The following is a 22,515-nucleotide window of genomic DNA, read 5'->3' on the forward strand; positions in this document are numbered from 1 at the left end:
GTACAAAAAATTAGATTGTGAGCCCACCAGGGACAGAAAAATTACCTGCATATAACTGTGTACACTGCTTTGGTTGTACCACGGAAAGGCAGTATATCAAATCCATGACCCTTTACCGTTATCACACCTTAATTCAAGGGTGCGTATGTATAGATCTTATGCCACTGATCATTTTAGAAGCCCCCCTCTGTACTAACTTCATCCTGTTTGTATCCTTTTTTACCATTAATCTTTGTTGTCACTGTATCACAACACAAACAACATCAAAATGGTTCAGTATATACAACACAGGTGTAGTAGTCAAGTTGTAAAAGCAACACCGTCACCTTAGGTAAGAAACAATTTCCAATATCACTATTCAAAGTCTGTTGAACCTGAATCTATACATTAAAAAATGTACAGTGATACCTCGGTTTTCGTTGATAATCTGTCCGAAAACAATCAACGAAAACCGAAACAGACGAAAACCGAGGCAATTATTTCCATATGAATCAATGTAAATCCAATGAGCAGGAGAACACGTGGGTTGCCCTTTGTTTTCGCAAAATTAGCAGCGAAAACCGAGGCAACCAACGAAATCCGAGACAAATTTTTCACTGAAAAAAAATCAATGAAAACGAAACCGACGATAACCGAAGTCAACGAAAACCGAGGTTTCACTGTACTTAGTTTTTATAATAGAACAGAGCATTCTGCCCTTCACCTCCCATTCTCATTTCAGATTTCATTACATTCAGCATCCATAAACTCTTCTGTGGTTGGGGCCCGGAGGCTTTATTAGGCATTGCTATGGACCCCTCATTTCATATGTGGTTTTCTCATAGATCTGAATTTCCTTACAAATGACTAAACAGGTATTTATAGAGGGCCCTTTCTTTTGTCACCACTGCCTGGAAATTACCAGTTTTGTTTCCAAAACATAGTTTCACCCTTGTTCTCCCTCCCCCCTCTGAGATTGAGCCCAGCAGGCATTTAAGAAGATCTCCAGCCCAATCTTCTTCAGTCCGCTGCCTCACCTTGGACCAGATTTTGCCTCGATACTGTTGGATAACCATACAGTCCCACCATATATGCTCAAATGTGCCTCTCTCCCCACAGTTGCACCAAAATCTACCCGCACTTCACTGTCCCTAGCCCTCGCCTCTTCCCTGGAGTTCAGATATTGAATTTAGTTGTTTATAGTTTGTAATGGAGGAACAGGAATTCAAGCGTACATGAATCGTATGCCATTTCTCCCAATCTCCTTACTCAGCCATTTGTCTCAGGCCATCACACATATCACTGAATAGTATTTTATTTATTTGTAGCATTTGTATCCCACATTTTCCCACCGATTTGCAGGCGCAATGTGGCTTACATTTGCCGTAATGGCGGTTGCCATTTCTGGGTAACAGAGTTACAAAGGCATTGCATTAAGGTGCATACATACATGGTAAAGAAGAATACGTTATGGTATAGCAAATAAGTTCCTGAGTGATAGATAGGATTGTAACATACATTAGGTCATCGACTATAGATAGACCTTATTTGACATAAGGATTAAAGTGATAGTGCTTGATCATTATTAACGGAGAGGTTACTTATTCAAGTGGTAAAAAGTTCGATTATTCTAGTTCATGTGCAATCTTATTATTTAGTTTTGAGGATGGGTGTTCTTGGTATGCCTGCTTGAACAGTTCAGTTTTCAGTAGCCTTCGGAAGATAGTGAGGTCTTGCGTTGTTTTTATGGCCTTCGGTAGTGTGTTCCATAGTTGCGTGCAAATGTAGGAGAAACTGGTTGCGTATGTGGTTTTATATTTTAGCCCTTTACAGTTGGGGTAGTGGAGACTGAGGAATGAGCTCACATCCCCTAGCACTTAATAATGTTTAGACAGCATTTTCTTAATGGAACTTGATTTGAACAAAATCACCTCTAACTGAGAAGGCTCTCTGTGCAAGTTTTTCTTGGCACCCTGACCAGGAGAAAATTACACAATTGAATGTATTGGTAAAAGGGAATTTTGCTAGCTAGCAACGCCTGCAGTTGAGCCTGGGCCATAAAAATCCTGTGATGGAATAGATCTTTAGAATATGACTTACTTAATCCCAAGGGGTGAAAGTGAAGAAAAATCCAAATGACCAGCGCAGGCTGTTGGGTCGGGAGCGCGTGTGTTGGTGAGGCTGTCATTAAACCTCCTTGGACCCCTGAGGATGGCTTGTTGCCGAAACACAGCTAGGTAGGGTCCTTTGGGTCATTTTACTTTGGCAAATAAACTTTTTGGACTCTCTTACTCCTTGTTTGCATTGGTCATCTGGATTTTTCTCCACTTTCACCCCTGTCGTTCTGTGCTTGCTTCTCCTGTGGAAGTTGTGGACCCCCCTTTCCTTTTTTTGCCCGGACTTACGTAATCCCACCAGGTGATCATTCAATGGCTTAAAATAATGTGTAGATCCACAGTGATAATCCCTCAGTTGGCTGTGCGGGAATAATGCAGGATCACTTTTATTCTATCCCATTCCTGTTACAGAGGCATTAGAAATAGATGTCCCTTCCCTCGAGGAAAACCTCTGCCGTCCGATTCTTCCATACCTGCGAGGCTCTTAAACACTGAATAAAGTGTGAGAATCTCCCTTTCCAACCTAACCCAGTGCACAGAGGGGTCTACCCTATAATGTCCCTGCATGACTTTTAAAATTGCTGTCTTATAATATTGAAAATTAGGAAAACCAATCCCTTATTGTGAGCCTTATCATAAATATTTTAACTTTCTTGCCCTGTCAAAGAAAATTTTGAAATAGCCTATCCCACTATCTGAATTGTTTCTTACATAAGTACATAAGCATCACCATGCTGGGACAGACCAAAGGTCCATCGAGCCCAGCACCCTGTATCCGACAGCAGCCAAAAGAACAAACAATTTGTCCCGCCCATCCCAGAAATAGTGGATTTTTCCCACGTCCATTCAATAACATTCTATGGCCTTTTCCTCCAGGAAGCCGTCCAACCCTTTTTAAAATTCTGGTAAGTCAACCGCCTTAACCACTTTTTCCGGCAACGAATTCCAGAGTCTAACTACGCGTTGAGTGAAGAAAGATTTCCTCCGATTCGTTCTAAATTTACTACACTGCAGCTTCATCGCATGCCCCCTTGTCCTAGTGTTTTGGAAAGGGTAAACAGACACTCCACATCGACCCTTTCCATTCCACTCATTATCTTATAGACCTCTATCATACCTCCCCTCAGCCGCCTCTTCTCCAAGCTGAAGAGTCCCAGCCTCTTCAGCCTTTCCTCATAGAGAAGTCATCCCATCCCCTGTATCATCTTTGTTGCCTTTCTCTGCACCTTTTCTAATTCCACTATATCATTTTTGAAGTGCGGCGACCAGAATTGCACACAATACTCGAGGTGCGGTCGCACCGTGGAGCGATACAACGGCAGAATAATACCCTCATTTTTGTTAATAATATCCAACATTCTGTTTGCTTTCCTAGCCGCAGCAGCACATTGAGCAGAAGGTTTCAACGTATCATCAACGATGACACCTAGATCCCTTTCTTGGTCCGTGACTCCTAGTAACTATGTGCAACTGAGAAAAACAAAAAGGTTGGTAAGATCATCATTTGAACAGTAGCTGATCTTCCTTGCCAAGAAATAACAAGGAGTTCCAAGTGGCTAACTCCGCCTTAACTTGGTCAGTAAGTCAGCCATAATTTAACCTGAACAAATCCTTCAATTCGCTGGCGTTGTAAACCCCTAAATATCTGCCCCCTTTATTCACTATTTTACTGTTTGTATCCTTTTGAACGTGTGGTCTCTAGAGTTTCTAACCAGAGACTTATACAAAGGCACTGCCACCTCCTTTTTCCTGTGACCACTCCTCTCCTGCTGCATCCAGGCATCCTTCTGGCTTTTGCCATCACTTTAGCTACCTTTTTGGCCACTCTAGAATAAAGAGGGCTGGAGACAAGCTTGTGTAGAATGTGAGACACGATGTCAAAATTTGGTGGAACAAATCAAAGTGAAAAATGCTTCTTGATTCAGACAGTTTTTCACAGTTCGTTAAGAAAGGTTTCAGTCCGTGCCTGTGTTCATCAGTTTCACAGTTCACGGAAATAAGAATGTAAGATTGGTAGTGCTCACCTGAATGATAACAAACAGAGCCTGCACGACAAGGAAGACGATTTTGACTGGAGATTCACAGTGAGAGTAACCAATGTAAGCTACAATTTTAAATGCATCCAGCACCAGGGTGCATAGTCCAAACAGAGCAAGACCACCTGTTTCAAAAAGAACTTAAGTTAGATATTGAACAGATATAAGAAAGGTTTAGAAAGATTTAAAAAAAAAAACTCCCCCCAAAATGCCTATAAGTGATGGATGTTGCAATCTGGCGTGATAGTTAACAATAAACATGTATGTTTGGGGTCTTAATGGGTTTCGAGAGCCCTTTTAACAAGAAAATATTTTAGGTCCTCTTTCTAAAGCGTAAAGGACATTTACTAAATGCCAATAAATGCTCGTAATCTCTAGCCGAAAATTCACAGTGATTCTGAGAGGTTTTGATATTAAGAGCAGAGAATCCCTGGATTTAACCCCAAATGCTGGTGAATAAGCACAGGGCCATGAGAGAATTGCAAAACGAGGGTATGAGATTTTGAGGCTCGTTTACTAAAGGACGTTAAGCCCTTAACATGTGGTTGGCGCATGCTAACAGGATACCGCAGAACATGTGAAAACGTTTTGCAGTATTTCGCCTGTTTGCATGGCTAAGCCAGGGGTTACCTATTTAAAAAAAAAAAAAATTTTTTTTAGGAAGGGGCCTGTCATGGGAGGAGAGTGAACATTTCCACTTTATCCAGCTAGTGCGTTAGGATTAGTGTGCTCTAACTGGATAACGCAGGGTTAATGCAGGAGCACTTAACATCTTATAAATAAGAGGCAGTGAGCCCCTTTTACTAAGCGGCAGTAAACAGGAAGTACCGCCGGGCTACCACAGCAGCCCGGCGGTACTTCCCATCCCTAGCGTGCCGTCATATCCGGTGCTACAAAAATATATATATTTATTTTTGTAGCACCGGAGTGCAACCCGGTGGTAATCAGACAGTGCTGCACGGTTACTGCTGTGTTAGCATGGGAGCCCTTACCGCTGCTTCAATGGGTAGCGGTAAGGGCTCCCCCCTGAAATGGCTGGGCAACATTTGCTTTACTGGCCACACTGCCATTTCCTGCGGGAAAGAGAGACTTCCCTTCTACCTGCTGCAGTAAAAGGTGGCCTTGGCACGTGTGAGATATACACCCCGGTGCCAGCACAGGCCCTCTTTTGCCGCAGCTCGGTAAAAGGAGCCTTAAGTGCTCCTGCGTTAATTTTTTGCAGGTGCCACAGGTAAATATGATTTAAAAAAAAAAAAAAGCTCTACAAAAATACCATGTTAAATCTAGGTTTAGTGCATGGGAAAGTCCCTCATTAGAATGCGCTAAGCCCAGATTTTATTGCATCCCAGTGAAAGGGCTCCTTTGTGCCTTCTGCAGTTGTCTGGACCCTAACCCTTAACATTTTCACTTCGCTTATCCCTCTGCGAAGTTTGTGTAGAAGTCGTACCTCTAAGCCAGATAGGTCCTGCATGGTGATCCTTACACATGAAGGCCTCATGGTGTTTGGAGGTGACAAAGAGGTAGAAAAACATCCAAGAGATGGTTAACAACATCAGGATAGTCAGGAAGGCATGAACCTCAGTGTCCTGCACAGCTACATCGTGAAAGGCTCCACTGCTGACCAGGGCGCAGCCAAGAAGCGCTAAATTGATGGTCAGTAAGGCAGACAATAAACGGCCCCCTTTCTTCCAGACTTCAGGTGGGTTGAGCAACACAGTGGACTGATGAACAGCATAGTGGTCTGCTTTGATGGGGGAAACGTCTGAACAAATTGTTTCCTTGGTATTCGAGTCTTCGTTGGACTCCATGGACTCAACTGTATTTGAAGTTGAGTGTTGCTATGAAGATAAACAAAACATAAAAATAAGAAGAAAATATGGGAAAACAGGAGTTCAAGGGGCTCAGGAGAAGAAAATAAGTAATTGACAAAGAACAGAGAAAAATAATTTTCACAATGAAAAATCCATCAAAAGAGAAACAATCATTGTAGGTGAAAGAGACGAAAGAGTAGAAAGCACCAGAGATCATGGGGTAAAGCAAAGATTTTAACAGGGGCAAAAAGGCAATTCCAGGATAAACAGTAAGTAGAGCTGACCTCTCAAACCTGCTGTTTTGAAAACGTTTGTTCTGAAGATTCTCTTTTTCTTTGCTCTGGAAGATGGTCACCCTGCTGGATGGTTAAAGTAGAATTGGCTTGTTACTCAAATGGTTGGCAATTCTTTTTTCTATGTGTTGCAGAGAACATATCTCATTCTGTTCAGACAGGCATTTGGAAGAAATCTGGAAGTGAATTTCCTTATAGTCTATTACAGAGGCAGATTTATGCTAAGAAATACATATGCTGATTAATTTTACAACATGGGTACTGTACATCATAATTAATTCATATAGTAATCATTTCTTACAACTAGTACCTCATTCTCGTTCAGTGAATCAGACTCTGATCTTACCTGTGTGTCTTGTTCCTCTTTTCCAAAATCAGGAGTGGCAGTGAATTTATACCTCTCAGGATATCTTGATTTATATCATTTCCCTAAATGAAAGGGGAGCTTTTCAGATTGATTCTTCACATGCCACCTTGTGTACAAGTGCTAATTTTAGAAGAGATAGAGACAGGTATGTTGTATGTACCAGAATTGCTGTCTACTCCACTCACGGCTATCCTGTGGCAACTAATATTCCAAGTGTCGGAAGGTTCCCCACACTGAGTCACTTTCAAGTCTTGCCTAGAATTGTACCTTACCTCTTCCATACAGGAGAATGGATGAGGAAATAAACAAAATGTCATCACATGAGAAGTGCTGTAGTTCATAGCTTCTATTATGGACTGATTGAGAAACAGGTGACTCTGTTCCCAATATTCCTATCACCGTATGATTCATTTATTCTATGTACAAACATGTACACTTACAGAATGGGAATAGAAGGATCGAGACCAGAGCAGAGGAGAGAATAGCATTATAGGAAGAGACAGACTTGGATAACATAGTGGATGAGAGGAAAGGTGAACCGTTGATGGAGAGAGTGCAAGTCAATGGCCTGAAGATTCCTAAATGTGTTGGTGGTGATTGGATAAGACTGATGGGGGCATGCGATGAAACTACAGTGTAGTAAATTTAAAACAAATCGGAGAAAATTTTTCTTCACCCAACGTATAATTAAACTCTGGAATTCGTTGCCGGAGAAGGTGGTGAAGGCGGTTAGCTTAGCGGAGTTTGGAAAGGGGTTGGATGGTTTCCTAAAGGACAAGTCCATAGGCCGCTACTAAATGGACTGGGGGAAAATCCACAATTCCAGGAATGACATGTGTAGAGTGTTTGTGCGTTTGGGGGGCATGCCAAGTGCCCTTGGCCTGGATTGGCTGCTGTCGTGGACGGGATGCTGGGCTCGATAGACCCTTGGTCTTTTCCCAGTGTGGCATTACTTATGTACTTATATTTTTCTCTCCATTGCCTACAAAGATATTTGCTTTTTCTTTTGAGACATTCAGTTCAATACCATGCAAAAATATCTCTCTTTTTCTGATCCTATTGCCCTTCACTCTTCCTTCATGTGCTATTCTGCCCAGCTTAAGAGTTATGGTAGATGTATTTTCAAAGCAGTTAGACTTACTTAGTTACATAAAGGCATATTTTCAAAGCACTTAGAGGTCCTTTTACTAAGCTGCATAGGCATAGGAGCCAACTTTTCAAAATGATTGGGGGTGCTGAGAGAGAGAAGGGAAAGTGCCGAGCCTGCACGCTTTTTACCGCTGCTGCTGGCCGTCGTAACCCCGATAAGGTAAGTCAAGATGACTTTTAAAATTCAGAGGGAGGGAGGAAGGGAGAGATGATGACCCTGGAACTCGGAGGTAGGGACGACGACCCTGGAACTCGGAGGTAGGGACGACGACCCTGGAACTCGGAGGGAGGGATGACGACCCTGGAATTCGGAGGGAGGGAGGGGAGGACCCTGGAACTCGGAGGGAGGGAACGAACTTCCAGTGGGTGAATTATTGGGGATGCTCAAGCACCTACAGCACCCATGGAGTCGGCGCCTATGTGCGTAGGCATGTATGTGCATCCTATGAACATCAATTTTGAGTTACCGCCGGCTACCGCATGGCCTGGGCAGTAATTTTGTTTTTTACTTGTGTCTGCTATGCATGCTGGAAAACAGTTATTTTTCTGTGCATGGTGGAAACCGGCCGGTAATTGTCATTCTATGTGCGTAGATGATTACTGCACGGTTACCACATGAGACCTTACTGCTAAGTCAATGGGTGGCAGTAAGGTCTGAGACCCAAAATGGAAGCGCATCAATTTTTATTTTGCCGCATGTCAATTTTCGGTAAAAATTTTAAAAAGGCCTTTTTTACAGGCACACTGAAAAATGGATCTGTGTGCACCCAAACCATGCGCCTACACTAGCGCAGACCATTTTTCAGCACACCTAAGGAACCCTTACACTTACAAAGTTACTATCCTGCTTATTTTCGAAGGAGAAGGGCGCCCATCTTCTGACACAAATCAGGAGATGAATCGGCATAATCAAAAGCCGATTTTGGGCGTCCTCAACTGCTTTCTGTCATGGGGACGACCAAAGTTCAAGGGGGCATGTCGGCAGTGTACCAAAGGTGGGACGGGGGCGTGGTTAACAGATGGGCATCCTCGGCCGATAATGGAAAAAAGAAGGGTGTCCCTGACGAGCATTTGGCTGACTTTACTTGGTCCAATTTTTTTCATGACCAAGCATCAAAATGGTGCCCAAACTGACCAGATGACCTCCCCTGACTTCCCCAGTGGTCACTAACCACCTCCCACCCTGAGAAAAACAACTTCAAAAACTTTTGTCTTTTTTTTTAAAGAGTATGTCCTTCGCTATGCCTGGCAGTTGAGGACGTCCTTCCCTGTGATGGCAGGATGTCCAAAATGTGGGTGTTTCTGTGAGAAGGACATCCATGCCTTTGCTATGCCTCTGACATCCTCTTTATTTTTTTGGATTTTGGATCACAAGTAGCAGCAGTGGGATTTAAACCAGCCACCTCTAGGTTGCAAGACCAGTGCTCTAACCACTAGACCACTCTGCCACTCCTGGCCAGTCCCTTGAAATTTGGCCATTCCTGGGGGGGGGGGCAGTTAAGGACGTCCAAAATGTTTGAAAGAAGGACGTCCATGCCTTCGTTATGCCTCCGCTGACACACACATACCTCCCCCCCCCCCCCAGGGACCTGCATATTGTCCCCCTCCACAGGGATGGCCAAATTTCAAGGAAGTGGAGTGGAGGAGTGGGTAAATGTCTCCTGTCGTCCCCCTTCTCCCCCACTGCTAACTCCCAGCTCCGTTCCTTCTATCTCGCTGTTCCCTATGCCTGGAATAGACTCCCTGAACCAGTACGTCAGGCTCAGTCTCTGGCTGTCTTCAAGTCTAGGCTTAAAGCCCACCTCTTTGCTACTGCTTTCGACTCCTAACCATGACTTTCTTAATCAACACCCTCACTTATCACCCCTACCACTGCAATTTCTCCACCCCTAGCTGTCTGTTTGTCTGTCCAATTTAGATTGTAAGCTCTGTTGAGCAGGGACTGTCTTTTCATGTTAATTTGTACAGCGCTGCGTAAGTCTAGTAGCACTATAGAAATGTGTAGTAGTAGTAGTAGTAGCAGCAGCAGCAGCTGGTTCAAATCCCACTGCTGCTACTTGTGATCCAAATAAACAAATAAAGAGGATGTCAAAGGCATGGATGTCCTTCTCACAGAAACATCCACATTTTGGACTTCCTCAACTGCCGTCGCTTCCCCTCCTTAGGAAGGAAATCATGTGCAAATGAGCGAGCAGCTCATTTGAATGCAATTTCCTTCATGCATGCCCGTTCCTTTCCGGATCAGTAAGGGAAGGGCTTTTTTCCATTCAGTTAGTGGGACCAATGCACTACGAATGCTGGCTCCTCCCACAACCACATGGCTTGGATCTGGTCGTTTCTGAGATGGGCGTCCTCAGTTTCCATTATCGCCAAAAACCAGGGACGACCATCTCTAAGGTTGACCTAAATTTCATGATTTGGGCGTCCCCGTCCGTATTATCGAAACGAAAGATGGATGCCCATCTTGTTTCGATAATACGGGTTGCCCTGCCCATTTACGGGGCCGTCCTTAGAGATGGGCACCCTTAGAGATGGGGGCCCCCATTCGATTATCCCCCTCCAAGAAACTTTGTAAGTCTAAGTGCTTTGAAAATGAGCCCCATAGTGACTGAGGGAACTCCCTTTATTTATTTGGTCTTACAAGCACTAAAACATGAGGAAATACAAAGTCAGCTTACATAAAAATTAGAATAGTTTTTATTAATTTATTTATAGCATTTATACCCCGCTCTTTCCTGCTCGATAGCAGGTTCAGTGCGGCTTACAAGGTATGGTACAGAGATAACCCAGTTATAGAGAGTAGGACAATAGGACGATACGATTCGTGGAGGAGAGGGTTGGAATTTGGGCGGTGCTAGTGATGTGGATGTGGATTAGGTTTAAGAATTAAGTTGGGTTGTTGGGTAGATGTTCGTTGGTTGTTCGGATGTGTCGAGGTATTGCGTTCCAGAGTTTGCTGCCTATAACGGAGAAGTTGGATGCGTAGTAGGTTTTGTATTTGAGGCCTTTGCAATTGGGGAGATGAAGGTTGAGATATGCTCTGTAATCATCTACATGAACATGAGGCTTTTAAATATTGTGGCTCCTCCCTATGATATTCACAGAACCCAAAGAGAAAAAGCAAGAACCAAAAGAACTGGAAATACATCAGTTGCTGCTTAAAATCACCAATCCAACTATACTGAGCTGGAAAATGGTTTTGTAGATCATAAATACTGGACAGGCTGGATGAGCCAAATGGTCTTCATCTACTATCATCAGATATGTTACCATGTAATAAATTCCAAAAAGGAGACATTTAAAATATGAATTGTTCTCTCATTATTCCCAGGATTCTATATAATGTGCCTTAATTTTCACGCAGAAATTGAAGCGTGTTCTATAACAATCTGCGTAACTTAATTGGTTAACTAGCTGATCAGTGCGGTCAATTGGATGTTAACAAACAATTATCAGCACTAATTGGCATTAAGATTTACATGCACAACTCACTAAGCGTGTTCTATATTGTGGTGCGCTTAAATTCTAAGTTGCATGATCATGGGCGGGGCATAGGCATTTCTAAAATCTATATGTGTTATAGAATACACTCGCTCTGTGCCTAATTTAGACGTCAGGATTTATGCCAAGTAAAACATGGTGTGAATGGATGCAACTAAATTTGGTTGCATGGAGAGGCACTTAGTATATTCTATATACCATGCAGAAAGTTAAGCCTATTCTATAAAATTTAGGCATACTTTCCAGAATACACCTAGACTTTTTTTTTTCCATGCGGAATTTTCAGGCGCCAAATATAGAATCTAACTCTATATGGTCAAGATGTCTTTATAGGATTACTTCATTTATGCATCCCCTCCGAACCATGATGATGTGATCACACAATGCATCACAACTGATGTTTTATGTGAAATTTCATCATACTGTATGTTAAGTTATGTATAATGCTGACAGTAAAATTTTGAAGCATGTTCTTGGATCTATTTGGCCCTAGCTAAATTTATACCATGTGCAACTGCAGGTTTTCTCACACGATCACACATTAAACTACATATCAGAAGCTTAGCCGAGATTGGGAGGCGGGGCTAGTGCTGGGAAAGACTTCTACGGTCTGTGCCCTGAAAATGGCAGATACAAATCAAGGTAAGGTATACACAAGAAGTAGCACATATGAGTTTATCTTGTTGGGCAGACTAGATGGAACGTGCAGGACTTTTTCTGCCATCATCTAGTATGTTACTACACGTTACTATATCTATAAAAGAAATCTCAACAATAGGATCTAAAATTTATATTCTTCAAGGCCATTAAGCTTATATTAATCCGGTTACTAAATGGTTGGAAATAATCAATCATTATTCCATCCTTGGAAATTGTCCATTAATATCAAATTATTATGCATCGAATTCTTTTGACATAAAGCTAAAGTGCCAGGATAGATGAACCAATGGGAAGGCAATACTTGATGACAAGACAATGTCCTGTATGCTCATTGGAAGGCTTAGAAATTAATATTTTTATTTTCTCCCTCTCTCTCTCTTTTTTTTTTGCCAGCACTTTCCTCCTACTCGTTTGGAGCCTTTGTAGATTTATGGCACCAAGAGTCTTCATTCACCATTTTAGACTCCACGTCTAGCATAATCATTTCAGTGGCAACCATTGGCCAGGGGACATCGATCAAAGCTCTTTTGGCAATCCCCACTCTTATTCTAGCCATGAGGTGTCACCACTACGCTATGACCAAAAATCCTAGTGGTGGGAGAACCCAAAATAGATTCTCATTCCTCCATCACTGTTTCCCTCTCTTAGCTACCCCCCATCCATCTCACTCAGTAGAGTCAGAAGCAACTCACAGAAGACAGCTGCCTCTCATGTCATTGCTTCTTCAGGTCTGGTGGCACTTTCCTTCTAGTCCTATGTTGATAACATGAGAATAGAGCACACGGTATTGTCAGTCTGATAAGAGGAAATGACAACTGCGTCTGATAAATCACTTCCCTTTCTGCTTGGGCCATGCCCTGGACTCGAACTTCAGTATTATTTGGTTCACTTTAAGGTGGAATAGTTTCCTCGGTTTCAGTCATAGCTCCAACTGGCTCCATGTCATGAGGCAAAGGCTAATTCAGTACTGTTGTTTTTTGACCCAATAATTCTTCCTATTCCTTTGGGCTTCCAGCTCAATGGGAACCAGAGCTGGAATCTAGTACCATGAGTTTTTATCCTCAGTTTCTTAGCATTTTCACCTTTCCATCATGCTTAGCCCAGTCATGGCAATATTAGTCTTCAATAAGAAAATCAGCACCAAAAAATGTATATTCAACACGTGAATTAGCTCTGAAAGGGGAACCACTTAACCTGCACACACCCAAAAAAAGTGGAGAAAAAAAGACCATAGTGTTACCACTCAAGCCAACCAAGGTTTAAGGCACTGAGAACAGCACATCATCACAGGTCAGAAAAAAAAACTCCACTATAATATAGTGTACAGAAATCTCTTCAGTTTCCAAGTAGAGTAAAAACCACACGTATATCCACAGGTAAGAAAATAAATCACAGTCCCTGTAATCCCAAACAGATGAATAATTCTAAGCCACTTATCTCACACTGCCTTCATACTGCATTTCTTCATATCTGCAACCAGTGGGTCCCCGATATTAGTCTTGAGCCAGGGGCCGTGCAATTATGGGCTCTAACTCTAGGTGTCACCATTGCACAGTGACCAGGACAGCCTCCCTCTTTGGGGGATGTCAATGTTTAATACTCTGAATTCCTAGTCCCGGCTAACCCTGGAAGCGGAAAACTTGAACTGGGAACAGACCCCAGGTCCTTTTGCCTGTAAGTGTGAAATACTGCCATTGAGCTACTACTTTTGCATAGATGGACTTTGTAGTTCTGATTTTACTTAAGGAAATGAACGGGAAAAAAATCAACAACTATAAATCTATGTATGCATTTAGGGAAAGTCCCAACTCGATCAGCTTCCTCCGTATGACATGGGCGTCATTGCCTGTTAAAATTTCTCTTCAAACTTTCTTTTACAAAGAGGGTGGTGCTTTAGAGGAAATGAAATTGTTAAAAAAAAACACTTTGTTTTTAGTTTTTCTTGTTGCCTATGATTTATTTATTAAATTTATACATACCTACTGCCAGTCACAAAGTTCTAGGTAGTTTCTAATAACACGTAGACAGTTCCACCCCAAACAGTGTACCCATCTAAAAGACACCCCCATCTTAAATGCAGTAGTGCTTGCTGCCTCATTAAACTGTATAGTCAAAGACCAAGAAACCATAACTAAAAGATTTCAGATGTATGGTAAGGAAAGGATTGTGAGCATGGTTAGCAGGCTGAGAACAATATTCTTTTTCATGTCCTACATTTAAAAGCAATTAGTCTGATGTCAAAAAGTTTCCTACCGATCAATCAGATTTTGAAGTGGTTGCCAAGCGCTCAGGCAACCCCTCTGCCAGTCAGACGTTCAGAGGAAAGACCTAGTTTATTTATTAGGATTTATTTAGCGCCTTCTTGAAGGAATTCACTGAAGGCGGTGCACAGTAAGAATAAATCAAACACGAGCAATAGACAAATACTGCAGTAAAAGGAATTCACTCAAGGCAGTATACAATAAGAATAGAGCAAACATGAGCAATGGACACTGCAGTAAAAATATTAAAATAACAATACGAAACATAGCATGGTATACTACTTACAATGTCAACACAATACGTAATAGAACATTTGAACTGACAGTGTAGGGTGTAAGCAAAGGGGAAAGGGAAAGGCAAAGGGACTCGATATACTGCCTTTCTGTGATTTTTGCAACTACATTCAAAGCGGTTTACATAGTATGTACAGGTACTTATTTTGTACCTGGGGCGATGGAAGATGGAACATACAGATAGGTCAGAGAGTAAGAGGAGTTAGAAAACAAGATGACTAATTTAAAGAAAGTTGCACATGAGATGGTTAAATGTTATCTCAGCTAGGGTAGGAGTGGATAAACAGTTGTGTTTCATGTGGAATTACTGGAAGGAGCTTCCCACACACCCACGTCCATGTACACAAACACACTCAGACACATCCAAATAGGGGCACGGAGGACGGTGGGACTGCTGAAGGTGCTGGTGGTGGTAGGATGCAGTAATGTGTGCTAGGTTTTATGCAGGGTTAGCGCAGATTTAGTGCTCACTTTTGTGGGTGCAAAGATGCAAAAAGGGGTTCTGCATACGAACTATGTTGAAAAGTCTGAGCACAGTGGCGGGGCTTTTACACCCAGGAAGTGTAGAGGATTACCTTGTTCTTTTGCAATAGCGATTGTGAACACTTAAAGCCTGTTTCTTCTTTTCACTGCGAGCATTCAGGACCTGTAATTTTTTTGTGGCTTCCATGAAGTGTGGGAAGAGGTAAGCTGTTGAGAGCACACAGATCTGCACTAAGAACAGCCATAGGAGCCGACTCTGTGGGTGCTCTGGGTGCTTGAGCACCCCCAATATTGAGAAAATTCCTTGCATGTGTCCAGGGAGGGGTTATTTCCACTGGGCTTAGCACCCCCAATAATTTTGAAAAGTTGGCTCCTATGAGAACAGCTAGGGCTGAGCACAGGTCTGAGCAGAAAAAAGATTGTATCGGCTAGGGTTACCATATTTTGTCCCCCAAAAAGGAGAACACATGCCCCACCCCCTGTCAGACCCACCCCACTGTCACACCCCTCCCCGCCCCCTTTCACGCCCTCGCTCCACCCCGTCACATTTCCCCTCCCCCTGTCACACACCCCGTCACCCCCCCTCCCCTTACCTTACTACTGCCCTGGTGATCTAGTGAACTCTTCAGGGCAGGAAAGAGCCCTCTCTTTTCTGCCCGGAGCACTGCCCTGCATGCATCCTTCCTGTTGGTGATCTCGGCGCCGATTTAAAATGGCTGCCGAGAGTTGAAGTCTCGCCAGATCACTTCAACTCTCAGAGGCCATTTTGAATTGGCGCCAAGATCACCAACAGGAAGATGCATGCAGGGTAGCGCTCCGGGCAGGAAAGAGGGGGCTCTTTCCTGGCCCAAAGGTGGAAGAGATCACTAGACCACCAGGACAGTAGTAAGTAAGGGGAGGGGAGGCTAGCAATATCCCGTTTGTCCAGAAATCTGAAAGAGGACATGTCTGGGTAAATCCGGACATATGGTAACCCTAGTATCGGCACACATCTGCGCATTCTGCACATAAATATCAGTATTCAAATAAAGGGGCCTTTTTACAAAGCGCTGGTAGACTACCGCTGCTTTGTCGCGTGCCAATCTGTCACTACTTCCGGCCTAATGCAGGAGCCAACAGTAATGCTGCCCCCAGTGTGCACCATTTCCCAGTGTGACCAGAAATGTTTTTTTTTTACCACCAGGTTAGCGCGGGAGCCCTTACCATCACCTAAATAGCTGTCGGTAAGGGCTTCCCCCGAAAATGGCTGTGTGGCAAGTGTTTACTTACCACACAGCCTTTTCCTTTTTTGGGGCTTTTTCCCACTATGGTAAAAGGGGTCTTGGCACATGGCAAATCCACGTGCCGATGCTACCACAGGGCCCCGTTTACCGCAGCTTGGTAAAAGGACCCCAAAGACAGACCTGCTTTTGGAACTGCAGTTGATGCAGTGACTTGGACTTAGTCAGGTCACTATTCAGCTATGGTGGTCAGCGTTCGTTTAAAATACCAGCTCACGTTGGTGAGGCCCCACTTGGAGTATTGTGTTCAGTTTTGGAGGCCGTATCTTGCTAAAGATGTAAAAAGACTGGAAGCGGTGCAAAGAAAAGCTACAAAAATGGTATGGGATTTGCGTTGCAAACCGTACGAGGAGAGACTTGTTGACCTGAACATGTATACCTTGGAGGAAAGGAGAAACAGGGGTGACATGAGACAGACGTTCAAATATTTGAAAGGTATTAATCCGCAAACAACCTTTTCCGGAGATAGGAAGGCGGTAGAACTAGAGGACATGAATTGAGGTTGAAGGGGGGTGGGGGGGGGGGCAGACTCAGGACTAATGTCAGGAAGTATTTTTTTTTCACAGAGAGGGTGGTGGATATGTGGAATGCCCTCCCGCGGGAGGTGGTGGAGATGAAAACGGTAATGGAATTCAAACATGCGTGGGATAAACACAAAGGAATCCTGTTTAGAAGGAATGATTCCGTGGAATCTTAGCGGAGATTGGGTGGCGACGCCGGTAATTGGAAACAAAACGGGAGCTGGGCAGACTTCTACAGTCTGTGCCCTGATCGTGACTGAATAGATAGGGATGGGCTGGAGTGTAAATTTTAAGGGGCTTTAATGTTAGCTTCAGAACTTAGTACAAGAACAGTACTGGGCAGACTTCTACGGTCTGTGCCATGAGAAAGGCAAGGACAAATCAAATTCGGGTATATATATAAAGTATCACATACCATGTAAAATGAGTTTATCTTGTTGGACAGACTTGATGGACCGTACAGGTCTTTATCTGCCATCATTTACTATGTTACCACGTTACTAGGCAGCTGAATGAAATCTGCATATTCAGTGCATGCATTTGTTGCTGTCCCAGGTTAGTGCACAAGTTTTGCACGGGTCCTAGTTGTATACAATTTGTTTACTGCATCAGTGAGAAACATTTGGCATTATGCTTGCATTAAGAAGCCGTGCACTAAGCTATCCATGCACAGTTCTGATGTAAACTTACTTCCCGAGTCCCTGAGGCTGGGAAACATTAAAGCTGGGGAGCTGCTGAGGCTAGAAAGCGGGAGGGTCTTGACTCTTTCCTCTGGGTAAAGGAATGAGCTACTGAGGGAGAAACTGAGCCTCAGTGGGGGTCACAATGCAAACTGATGGGGATGACTAAGGCCAAAGGAGAGGGGGGGGGGGGCAAATGAGGCTTCTTGGGGGCAGAGCACCAAGGGGAAGTGTGGGTTAAGTAGAGGAGGAGGCAAAGAAATGAGGAAAAGTGAAGCAAGGGGGAGGGAAAGGAGTGAGAATTAAGACCACACATACATACAAACATACTCACTCAATAGAGATGTGTATTCTTCAGCTCATAGTTCACTGCTGTGCTTTAAAAAATTTAGCTGGTCTTTTACTAAGCCGAGGTAGCATTTTTAGCGTGCGCTAATGATTTGCACATGTTAAACGCTGCGTCTCTAGCGTTTAGCAAGTGCTAATCATTAGCATGCGTCAAAAATGTTACCGTGGTTTAATAAAAGACCTTATCACAGCATGCACAATTGATTTAGCACACATTAACCTATGAATTACTGCATGCACAATCGATTTGTGCACATTGACAAGTTCTAGAATGTATTAAAATATTATAATTACAATGCAGAGGTTGGCAACCTTTATACACACAGGGCCACATGACTGTCAGTACTACCCTTTAGGTGGCTGTAACATTACGTAATGTCCGAACCGGAAATGCACGGAGCTCCATAAACCTTCTGAGATAAATAAATAAGTAAACATTTAACTAAAAATGATAGAAACAATCTGCTAGAGTGGCTATTCTGAAAATGTTTGCAAAATACAGTAATTAAAAATCACCACTCCTGTTACAATGGATGTCTGAAATATATTGAAAAAGAAAAACCTGCAAAAAAAATAAAAGGGAGGAGTGGCCTAGTGGTTAGGGTGGTGGACTTTGGTCCTGGGGAACTGAGAAACTGAGCTTGATTCCCACTTCAGGCACAGGCAGCTCCTTGTGACTCTGGGCAAGTCACTTAACCCTCCATTGCCCCATGAAAGCTGCATTGGGCCTGCCTTGAGTGGGAAAGCGCAGGGTACATATGTAACAAAAATAAAATAGATACTATTGGAGATTCTACATGGAATGTTGCTGCTATTGGAGATTCTACATGGAATGTTGCTACTATTGGAGATTCTACATGGAATGTTGCTACTATTGGAGATTCTACATGGAATGTTGCTATTCCACTAGCAACATTCCATGTAGAAGGCTGCGCAGGCTTCTGTTTCTGTGAGTCTGACGTCCTGCACGTATGTGCAGGATGACAGACTCACAGAAGCAGAGGCCTGCGCGGCCACATTGGTGATCTGCAAGGGCCGACTTCTACATGGAATGTTGCTAGTGGAATAGCAACATTCTATGTAGAATCTCAAATAGTAGCAACAGTGGAGGAGTGGCCTAGTGGTTAGGGTGGTGGACTTTGGTCCAGGGGAACTGAGGAACTGACTTTGTTTCCCACTTCAGGCACAGGCAGCTCCTTGTGACTCTGGGCAAGTCACTTAACCCTCCATTGCCCCATGTAAGCCACATTGAGCCTGCCATGAGTGGGAAAGCGCGGGGTACAAATGTAACAAAAAAAATCTGGAAATATTGAATGGAAAATATTTTGCCTTTGCACATCCATGCTCCCCCCCCCCCAATTTGCACTCCATAGTGCATCCCTTTCCAGTCTGAAGAAGGAATGAATTCTGTGTGTGCTACACCATGAAATAATCCTGCCACTTATGGAAAGCCTTCTAGTAGAGAGTTAATAATGTTGGTCTCTGAAGTATTACAGAGTAGAAGTTAGGTGTGCAGAAGCCTCAGTGCAAACATCTTAAATGTTTCGCATTCATGAACCTTTTGTCATCAGTTCACTGAAGGTTCAGTCACATGCTCACGTGTCAAAAGAAAGTCTTGAAATAAGATAACTGCTGAAAGTTTAATGAAACTAGGTTTACTGGTAATTATAAGCGATACACCAATTCCTTATTAATATTACAATCTGTAATTAGTCTGTGGTACCTCTGCCTTTTAGTGCAGTGACTCGTAAAGGGGTGTTCAAGAGCCCTTAATTGGTCTTGGAACTTTTCCTCCTTTCATTCCACAGCGATGTCAGCTTTTCTCATCCCTCCCACCTCACCCCAGGCAGCCCTGGTGACCCCTGCTGGTTCCAAAGCATCTCTGTGAAGTAACATCTGTAGATATGCTGCTGCCATTTCCTCCCCACTGCCCAAGACCTTGGATCTGACATTTTCATTCCCATTATCCTGTCACCTCCATCCATGTGCCTCTGATATCAATTCCCACCACAGTCCTCCCTACCTAGCACAGATCTCAGATGTCCATCTTCACCCCATCCATGATCATATCTGTATTTCCTGCAGTGCAGACCTCTAACATGAGTGGAGGAGTAGCCTAATGGATAATGCAGCAGCCTGAGAACTAGGGAAACTGGGTTCAATTCCCATTGCAGCTTCTTATGACTCTGGACAAGTCATTTGACCCTCCATTGCCCAAGTACAAAATAAGTACCTTTATATAATATGTATACCAACTTTGATTGTAACCACAGAAAGGCAATATATCAAATCCCATCCCCTTAAAAGAAATTGGAGAAAATATTTTCTTTTATTCAGTGCATAATTAAGCTCTGGAACTTGTTGCTGAAAGATATGGTAAAAGATGTCAGGGTCGCCATCATCATTACACCCCGTTGTCCTTATGGACCATTGGAGCCAGTGGTGGGAATCGCTCTTCTTGCCCGAAGACCTTTCGTCTACTGACTCATGTGTACTGCACTTTGGATGTCCAGTCCAGTCCACTCCCAGATATCATCCAGCCATCTTCTTTTGGGCTGTCTCTTTTACTTACTTCTTTGGCTTTTCTAACCATCACTGTTTTTATTGACTTGTCACCCACCCTTTCCTTTAAGAAAAACAAAACACCTTGTTATTCAGCTTACTCTAGGCTTTTCCTTTTACCCCCACTTCATAAGGGGGAAACAAGTTAATCAGTTTGGGGATGATATTCAAAGAGATTTAAGTGGGCAGGAGGAAACCAAAATTTGTCTGTATAAGTTGAAGAAGGGCCAGGGCACTTGGCGGTAGAGCCTGGAATTTTGTTGTTAGCAGCAATATTCAGCTACTGTCCAGATAACTTTGTATAAATGGACTGCATCATAAATGGATATCTTAAATGGATAACTTAGCTGTATAAGTCAGGTTTGTGTAAGTCAGCAGTCCAATTTATATGCATAGATTGACTGAAAATCTGCATAAAGATATCCAGATAACTTATCTGGACATCTTTATGGGGCAGCATCTCACTGAATATTTACCCTCCATCATTACAACTTCCAGTTCACTTTCCATGATGATGATCCTTGGAATAATGAACCACAAAAGGGGTCAAGTGCGTAATTATAGAAGCCAGTGCTGGAAGCCAGGAGTGAGCTGCTCAGAGTGAAAAGGAGATCAGGAGAGTGTTGTGGTAGGCTATGATTTTACAGCATCCGTCCTCAGAAATTTATAAGGTGATACTAACATAATCCATTGCATGTATACCTTTTGGGAGGTTACCCTCTCTTTCTCAGGTCCCAAATAGAAGATCTGTGTGAAGGGACAGATATCGGCACTGACAACTACATTCCTGCAGTATGGCAGTGACCTGTAGTGGCTAATATCCTGATGCAGGCGTTCATCGCTGAAACATGGCTCTGTGTCAAGTCCATGAGTTTATCTGACTATATCTAAGCACAACTTTGTATGAATACTCTTGTGTGTAACCTTCATTTGGCCTTTCTTGTATGGTAAAAAATAGTTTTATCCTTCTGGAGTCCATGTTTTGTGATTGTATTAGAAGACCATTTCAATGTACCCTGCCTCCATATTCATGGAGGCAGGGTACATTGTTAAATATATTAGTTTTTAACAATTTTATTGATGACCTATCACAGACAATACAATAATCATACGCTATGTTCAAGATACATCAGGAAACAAATGAACAACTTGTAATCATAACATAGAGGTAGCCATCACTTTTCTCTTTAGCTTCCTCCCTCCCTACTCCCAGCTATTTCTCTTTTATCCATACCTCTATATCCCTCCCCACAACCATTGTTAAATATATTATGAGTATTTGTATTTAATTTCATTGTCTGTGTATAGCATTGTATACTGGGGCTTCCCCCAACCTCATTGTGAGCTTTCCTTATTGGCTGTTAGCTCTGAGCTAGGCCCAGCCCTCCCTCTTTGCTCCTGGGGGCTGTGTGAGAGTATCCCAGTCTTCCTAGCATGCCTTTGTGATCAGAAGCTGCTCTAGGGGCTGATCCCTCCTTAATCTACTGTGATTCCATCAAAATTCTTCATCATTTTCCTCAAGGCATTTATTCAAAATTGATTCCCATACCTTCCCTTTGAATATTACAGCTTTTCCTCAGAGCTGGGCTGAGGTTCTGGCCATCTCCTTGCCTCTGAGGTGACTGAACACACACTCTGTTTTGCAGAAGGCAACAATTCTGTCCAAGCAACTGAACTGTAAGTTAGTTTACTTTGTTTGCTATGATTGCTACATTAAAGAAGAGTTGGATTAAGAATTGAGAGTCTGCTGATAAAAATTTTGCTTGGGAATGGTTTAGCTGGCTGTTGAAGCTTTGTGACTTCACCTAGTGTAGAACAGCAAAGTGAAGAATTTTGGAATCCCAGTGGATTCCACTAATAAAGATTATAGTGGACATTCTCAAAGTATCACAAATGCATTGCATTAAAGTGTTACCTGAGTGAAATTTTGATGCAGTGAAAACTTGGGAAAAGTGCGAGGTGCAGAATATTACAAACATTACACTGCCTCAGAGTTGCTTTGCCACAAAAATATTAGAAAGTGGAAATTTGTGGGACTACTGCTATTGATCTTTGCAACAGAAGCAGACATCCTAGAGCTATAGGTTCCTTTGCAGAGATTGCAAACCTGCACAAGCAATTAACAAGGCCAGGTGCTGTGCACAGAAGTAGGAGCTGTACACCCTGTCCCTAT

The 22,515-nt window shown here is 43.0% G+C and overlaps 1 protein-coding gene across 1 annotated transcript in view; it reads right to left on the reverse strand.

Annotated features, from left to right (window-relative positions):
• Nucleotides 1–22,515, reverse strand: part of LOC115472562 — a 122,919-nt gene that overhangs the window by 21,305 nt on the left and 79,099 nt on the right. The window contains 2 exon segments of the mRNA XM_030206859.1: nt 4,121–4,257; nt 5,580–5,970. Of these exon segments, the coding sequence (XP_030062719.1) occupies nt 4,121–4,257; nt 5,580–5,970 (528 nt within the window).

The sequence above is a fragment of the Microcaecilia unicolor genome, chromosome 6, assembly GCF_901765095.1.
Source record: "Microcaecilia unicolor chromosome 6, aMicUni1.1, whole genome shotgun sequence".
NCBI lineage: Eukaryota > Metazoa > Chordata > Amphibia > Gymnophiona > Siphonopidae > Microcaecilia > Microcaecilia unicolor.